The sequence below is a fragment of the Bison bison genome, unplaced genomic scaffold (genome assembly GCF_000754665.1).
Source record: "Bison bison bison isolate TAMUID 2011002044 unplaced genomic scaffold, Bison_UMD1.0 scf7180017864174, whole genome shotgun sequence".
Lineage (NCBI taxonomy): Eukaryota > Metazoa > Chordata > Mammalia > Artiodactyla > Bovidae > Bison > Bison bison.
The window spans coordinates 931,121-938,542 of NW_011494746.1; the positions used below are offsets into that span (position 1 = coordinate 931,121).

Genomic DNA, 7,422 nt, shown 5'->3' on the forward strand with positions numbered 1-7,422 from the left:
AGGCTATGGTCCATGGGGTCCAAAGAGTCAGACACGACTTAGTTACTAAACCACCACCACCACCAAAAGTAACTAAGGGCTCATTATTGTTTTAAGGCAGTGATCCTTGAAAGTTGAAGAATGCATCACCAATCATGCTTATTGTAACACAGTACTTAACTAAAGCAGATTGCTGGTCCCAACCCTTGGAGATTCTTATTCAGTAAATTTGTCGTGGGGATGAAGAAACTGCATCTCTAACAAGTTCCAAGGAGATGCTGATAATGCTGGTCAGGGGACCACACTTGAGGACTGCTGGTTTAAGGTATTGACTCTTAACTAGGAGTTTAAAATTATCTCTCAAGTGACAGTACACGTAAGTGCCAAGAACAGTGCCTGGTTCATAATAGGTCTCAATAAATACTCACTGGATTTATAAATACATGTAATTTGCTTATTTGGCAAATTAAAAATCATTAATTGTGTTATCATTAGTTGTAGCTGCTGCTGCTGCTGCTAAGTCGATTCAGTCATGTCCGACTCTTAGCAACCCCATGGACTGCATCGCACCAGGCTCCTCTGTCCATGGGATTTTCCAGGCAAGAGTACTGGAGTGGGGTGCCATTGCCTTCTCCACATTAGTTGCAGAGGAACTTCTAAATAATATAGATGTGAAATACATACCTAGATCTGGTCATATAGATTCTACCTCAGATCACCTAGTTCAGAATCTCCAGAGATGGGCCCCTACTGTGTGTCATAAATTTTTTAAAGTCTCCAGAAAGTGATACTCATGATTCAGGTTAAAACCGCTGATTTGAGATAACTCTAAATGGTGTCTTTTGGCAATAAACCACTCCCAAGTGTCTTGTTCTTTGCTTTCTCTGAGACTTACATATGAAAAAAAAAAACATATTTATTCAAATTTGAAAATTATGTCCAAGTGAGAAATACTGTAAATGGTCACTGATAACTTGAAAGGATCATAAATTGGCTAGGATGACTCTGATCTTTACTGAAGTATAATTTTGCAAATTTCCAGCTCCCTTGGTTTAAGAATATAGATCCAAAGCCATGAGAACAATCTCTGCTATTTAGCTGTTGAAGTTATAGTCTTAGAAAAATATGTGGGGACTTACATTGGGTAGAAAATATAGTTTTTAACTGTTTCCTGTTTTTCTTAGTCTATAACCAAAAGCCTGGAATATAAGTAAGTGGTTTTTTTTTGTTTTTGTTTTTAAAGTTACTTACACAAGTTAACAGATTAGTACGTGTGGAAAAAATGAAAAATTGTAAACAAAGTCAATCCCATCCTTTAATAAATAAGCCACTATTTTTGATTTGATGTGCACTTTTCTACTAGGGTTTTAAACACTAGTTTAGGAACTTCCTTGGAAGTCCAGTGGTTAAGACTGTACTTCCAGTGCAGTGGGCACAGGTCAGGGTACTAAGATCCCACATGCTGTGTGGCAAAACAAAACAGCACCAGTTTAAATTATAATAGTAGGTTTTACTTGTTGCAAAAGATCTGAACACCTGTTAATGTGCCAGCCCATGTACTAGAGAAAGAATAAAGAAAAGCGTGTGGGAGACACAAAGCGCTTGGGGTATGATTGTGTTTAGGGTGCAGGAGAGATCTGGGCACTGGGCAGGCAATCTCAAGATTGTCTCAGTGTTATGCAGGGTGAGAGCAATTGTATTGGGGGCCACTGAAGTTTTAAGTAAGAGGGTGGATGACTTAATTTAAGCACAGTTAGGACCCTTGCTTGCTTTAGTAAAGTAAAACTAATATCACATTTAAAAAATTTGTTTCACACAGTTTAGGATTCTCTTTTGAACACTTGATGCCTAGGAGTGTATATGTATTTATTTAAATGTTTCTTCACAGATAGAACTGAGAAATTCTCTCATTACCATTTATAGGAATTGTATGAGAGAGCCATACATTTAAATTATGTTACACTGGTCATACAGTATAATTATATAAAGGACTGATGACTCTTTCCTTGTATTCAGTGGGTTATACTATTAAGTGGCAATACTGAAAGGTAACTACTTTATGTAGTATAGATCCTCTTAGGCTTATGTCATATGCTGTTATTTAGTATATTTTTCCCATTTGTACCAGTTTGGAAAATAAAAACAATATACTGAATTAATAATTTTATTTTCTCATGGTTATAATTCAGTGTCTAATAATTCATGTCCTAATACATGAAGTTTTGAATCATTAAAAAATATCTTTAAACTGTTTTTTTCCAATAGGATTCCATATGGCTCTCATATCATTCCTTTCCATCTTTGTCAAGATTTGGATACTGCAAAAACCTGTGTTTGTGGAAGATACAGTATAAGCAGTTTTATTCAAGGAACTACTACCATGAATCTACACTCTGTTGCTCACACTGTGGTCTTAGTAGATAATATGGGTGGTACTGAAGCACCCATTATTTCTTACTTCTGTTCTCTAGCCTGTTATGTAAATTCTTGTGATATGCTCAAGTAATAGGTGATACCACAAAAAGAAATTCCATTTAGTCTCAGACTAATTTGGGATTCAATTATGGTTTAAATGTCAAATTGGAGAAAGGGCAGCTTTCCACAGATTTTGTATACTTGATTGAGGGGAAGAATGTGTGGTAGTCTAACATTTTCAATCATTTGATTGTAAAATCTTAATTTCATTAAAACCTGGTTAATTTTATTGTGGTGTTAACTTTTATTAGTTTATCACACTTGTGTTGATTTTGGCCTAGTATTTCCGGTTGTGGGGTTATCTTTTAATGTTAAACAGATATTGATCCCAACCACTCTGTTCATAGAATTTTCTTAATTTTTGTCTTGCATTTAAGTTAAATTGAGTTTCTATATATAGAAAATATACTTTGGACTAATAGTCTAAATTGTAGTGAAAATTTGTTCAATATGAAACTACATGTTTTTAAACACTTGTATTTTCAGGTATATTTTTCTATATACAGAATTTTATATTCACCAAACATAAAGTAGAAGTTGTTTTGGACAAATAGACTTCCGCCTTAAAAGTTTTATATTAATCGCATAATCTTTGTTGTGATTTTTAGGTTTTTTTTTTTTTTCCATTTTTAGGGTTGGAATAAGGTTTTGGTGTTGGATAGGAATAGGAGAAAATTGCCACTTTTTTACTGATTAAGTCTGTATTTTATGAGGGTTGTTCTTTTTCTGTTGGTCAGGTTTTTTTAAATTGGAGTATAATTGCTTTACAGTGTTGGTAGTTTCTGCTGTACAACATAGTGAATTAGCTGTTGTTATATTGTGTGAGTTACTCAGTCGTGTCACTCTTTGCAACGTAGCCGGCCAGGCTCCTCTGTCCGTAGGAGTCTCTATGTATACATATATCCCCTCACTCTTGAGCCTCCCACCGCCTTTGAGCTCCTTATGCTATACACCAACTTTTGGTCTTTGAAACTACGAATTTTAAGAATCTTAGGATTTCCTAAACTCATAAATTACTGAGATATTGACCAAAAATATTATAAAATTTTAGTAACTTTCTTTAAAAACATGGTTCTTTAAAAAGTGATGGGGGGGGGGCATATTTAAAAGTAATTCAGTGCTTACCTGATTTTTACATGTTCCTGTAGAGAATTATTTCAATAAATGCAGGTGTAATAGCGTATGTTGGGAATAAGTGCTAAACATGTTATTCCTATACAGCCCTTTGCATTCTTCCTCTCTTCAAGCCATCTCCATGTAAGCATCTTAGCCTACTTAAAATTCATGTACAGAAAGCAGAATTTGTTCTTATAACCCATACCCCTTCCCAATTTATTTCTCCTTTCACTCAATATTCAAACTCCTTTTTCTTTCTTGCCTTTATGTGTTTACTAGACTCACTTCTTTGATTCTTACTTTCCGTTTTATTCAGTCAAAGTTGTTTACCTCCTCAACCCTCCCCACAGTCAATTTATAACATTTGAGTACCCCCCAGAGTATGCGCAAAAGGGTTCAAACAAGAATTTATGTTGTCATGAACTCATGCTTTTTTCACAAGCTTCAGAACTTTTTGTAGTTAGAAGTCAATTATCAACTCCTACCTTACATTCAAGACTGAGGTCTAAAAAGGTACTGTCCAAAAAACTGATGGAACTGTTGTCTCTTGTTCAGTAGGGTGGTCATTAGCCACATGTGGCTATTGAACAATAAATGTAGTAAGTGAGGCATTGCATTAATTTAAGTAGCTATATGTGGCTAGTAGTCCCTGCTGGAGTGTACATTTGCAGAAAAGTCAGGGGTTTTTTTTTGGCAGCCATTGTGGGATATTAATTCCCCAACCAGGGATTAAACCAATGTTATTAGCAATGAAAGCATGGAGTCCAAACCACTGGACCACTAGGGAATTCCCAAAGTCAGCTTTTAATTTTTTCAACTTGGATCCTGTTTCACTCAGTCCACTATACACAGATCTAGCTTATCCCCTTCACTTTTAAAATTTCATATTGGAGCATAGCACAAATAATATTGTGTTAATTTCACATTGGAGCATAACACAAATAATATTGTGTTAGTTTCAGGTGTACAGCAAAGTGATTCAGTTATACATGGATTTTTCAAATTATTTTCTTAGGTCATTACAGAATATTGAACAGAATTCCTTGTGCTATACAGTAGGTCCTTGTTGGTTGTCTGTTTTAAATTTATCAGTGTGTACATGTCAATCCCCAATTCCCACTCTATCCCTTCCCCCCATCAGAAATTTGTTCTCAATCTGAGTCTGTTTTGTAACATTTTAAATTCATTTGTATCAGTTTTAGCCATGGCATGTCTTTCTCTGACTTACTTCACATAGTATGATAATCTCCAGGTCCACCCATGTTATTGCAAACGGGGACTATTTCATTCTTTTTAATGGCTGAGCACTCGTCGTTTACTTTTTTTCAAAATCTGATTAAGAACTTTCCCAGCAGCTCATCAATCATAATTATGAATTCACCCAACATAAATATATATTTGAAATTGACCTGAAAAAGTAAACCATCAGTTTTTCCCTTCTTTATGATTTAGCTCCATAACCTAGTCAGAAAACTTGAGGTGGGACTCCTATCTTCTTTATATATAAATACAAAATGCCAGTTCTTGTGGAACGGAATTTAAATAATGAATTTGAGAAGACGATGAACTTTAACCCACAAATAATTTACCACTATTTTAACTTAGAACCATATTAGGCATGCAACTAATGTAAAACATACAAAAGATTTTAGTAGGAATATCGCTATATTTATTCTCATTCAGGCAATTTTTCTGTAACTTCAACATTTTCCTCTCAAAACATAAGAACAAAAGAATCCCAAAGCTTAGAACTGGATCACTTGGCCCTTTCTCTTCTTATCTCCTCCAAGTTCAAAATGCTTGCACCTCTTAATGGCCAGCATCCTCTTAGATCTGCAGTTGGGTTCAACGCATTCAAGTCTCAGCACGATCTTCTTGGTGGTTTTAGCCTTCTTCCGGAAAATTGGCTTGGTTTGCCCACCGTAGCCACTTTGCTTCCGATCATAGCGCCTCTTTCCCTGGGCATACAGGGAATCTTTGCCCTTCTTATACTGGGTCACTTTGTGAGGCTGATGCTTTCCACACTTCTTACAGAAAGTCCTGCGGGTTTTAGGTACGTTGACCATCTTTGCAGTAGAGGTGTCTTCGCGGTGCAAACTATTGTAAAACACGGGAGCAAAAGTTAGAACACTTGAAACAGCAAGTATAAACCCACCAATACTCATTTTCCGTATGAGTAAGTGCACAACTTGATGGAATGCTTAGATTTGTTAGGTAGGTAGAATAGAGAAAAGGAGTCCAAAATGGCCGTGGCTAAAAAACAAGGAAGGTCCGAGGACCAGAGTGAAGACTTCAGGCAAAACAGCACTCCTGGCTAAGCCCAATTTGCATAGGGCAGGCCCAGGTGGAGGAAAAAACACATAAAAAGAGGAGCCAAAGCGTTTTCTCACTGACTCACTCACTCTCCCGCGTGCGTGCGCTCTTTCTCTCTCTCTCTCCACACCGCCCCCACCTCTCCCGCGCTCCTCCACTCTCTTCCAGTCTTTGGGTTGGCATGCCCTCACGCTTTGAGGATGGATTCTCCTGCTATCTCCTAAATAAAATGGAGCTGTAACACTGATTTGCCAAAGAGCTGTAGCACGGTATGTCCAAGACCCAGAGCTGTGACGCGCCGAGGGCTTTAATGTCCGTCGCTCCAAATCTTCGTTGTGACGAGACAAAGAACCGAGGAACATACTCTCTCGTGACAGATTTACAGAATGAGACTCACTGAAAAACAGCAAGAGCAGCAGCACAGGGACGCCCAGTACGGTCAGTCCCGCGTACAACAAAGTGGGATCCTTTGGGGCTTAATTTATCGTGGTTGCCCAACAACTAAAGCGTAATGGTGTGATTTTCTCCAGCAGAGAGAGGACCGAAGCTAGAGTTTATTTTCGACTCTCAGCGCACCCTTTCCCTCCAGGTTCTAGTTTCCGTGCATGCCTGGCTCGGAGGGCGGTGTAGAGCCACCGCCACGGACTGCCACGGCCCGCCCAGTCCCTTCGAGGACTGCATCTGCCTAGTTTCACTTTTGCCTTCAGAGCACCGTCACCCGTAAAAGCCCTAAAGGCTGACGTGTCCTTAATGAGTGCCGCCAGGCCCAGCAGCCGCCATGCGAGTGCCCTTTCCGGAAGGGAAAAGTGAATTCTGTAAATCCACTAACCAAGACGGTGGGCCTCACCCTCCCTCTCCTAACAGGGCTCACCAGGCCCGGCCCGGCCCAGCCTCGAATCCTGAAGACTGGAGGCTCCGGCGTAACAGCCACCACCCAGCACCGGGCTTACCGAGAGACCCGACGTCCACGTTCCTGCCTCGCTCGTCTCGCGCCTCACCGGAAAGGGAGGGACGTGGCGGAAGTAGGAACTGAACCTGAGCGGCAGTGCTGCGAACCAATAGGTGGCGCGCAGCGACAGCCGGGCGTCTCCGGACGTGTCCGGGAAGCGCCAACCGACGGCCAGGGGCGGGCCGGAGGGGTGTGGGTCCCCGGGCCGCGGCGCTCGGCGGGCGAGTCGCTGCTTGTCAGGACAGTCGCCGCCGGAGTGAGGCCAAGCGAGGCTGTGTTTCTCGTTCCGGGATGTCCGGGGCCGCATAGAGATGAGAGCGCCGAGGACGCAGGGCCGCTGGAGGCGCAGGTAACGGAGTCGAGGTACAGCGGGGCCGCGTCGGGCTTCTTACCGGACCGGTGCTGGATGGAGAGGACCGAAGCGACGCCGTGCCGCTGCCCCTAGCGGCGGGGCCGCTGCCCGAGCTGCAGTTGCCAGGTGAAGATGTGTGGAGCCCGGGCGGCGCGGGGGAGCTGAAAACCTGCGGGTCCCCGGACCCCCGGGGCCCGGGATGAGTTAGCGAGGGCAGCTGCGGGGGCCAGTTCCGACT

General features: G+C 41.1%; 3 protein-coding genes across 3 annotated transcripts in view; 2 read left to right on the plus strand and 1 right to left on the minus strand.

Annotated features, from left to right (window-relative positions):
- The window catches only part of LRR1 (leucine rich repeat protein 1), a 25,672-nt gene extending 22,671 nt beyond the window's left edge, over positions 1-3,001 (plus strand). The window contains exon 6 of the mRNA XM_010842276.1: positions 2,245-3,001. Coding sequence (XP_010840578.1) covers positions 2,245-2,485 — 241 coding nt within the window. The 3' untranslated portion in view covers positions 2,486-3,001. The remainder of the gene's footprint in view (positions 1-2,244) is intronic.
- A 2,215-nt stretch (positions 3,002-5,216) lies between these two features.
- On the minus strand, positions 5,217-6,921 carry RPL36AL (ribosomal protein L36a-like). Its single transcript, XM_010842234.1, has 2 exons — positions 6,834-6,921; positions 5,217-5,667 (listed from the first exon to the last, which is right to left on the minus strand). The coding sequence occupies exon 2, from the start codon at positions 5,634-5,636 to the stop codon at positions 5,316-5,318; it is 321 nt and encodes a 106-aa protein (XP_010840536.1). The 5' UTR covers positions 5,637-5,667; positions 6,834-6,921; the 3' UTR covers positions 5,217-5,315.
- The window catches only part of MGAT2 (mannosyl (alpha-1,6-)-glycoprotein beta-1,2-N-acetylglucosaminyltransferase), a 3,265-nt gene continuing 2,112 nt past the window's right edge, over positions 6,270-7,422 (plus strand). Inside the window, exons 1-2 of the mRNA XM_010842277.1 lie at positions 6,270-6,332; positions 6,639-7,181. Coding sequence (XP_010840579.1) covers positions 6,270-6,332; positions 6,639-7,181 — 606 coding nt within the window. The remainder of the gene's footprint in view (positions 6,333-6,638; positions 7,182-7,422) is intronic.

What these genes read in the sequence shown, in the direction of transcription:
- RPL36AL (XM_010842234.1), bottom strand. Translation starts at nt 5,636, where the DNA reads ATGGTCAACGTACCTAAAACCCGCAGGACTTTCTGTAAGAAGTGTGGA.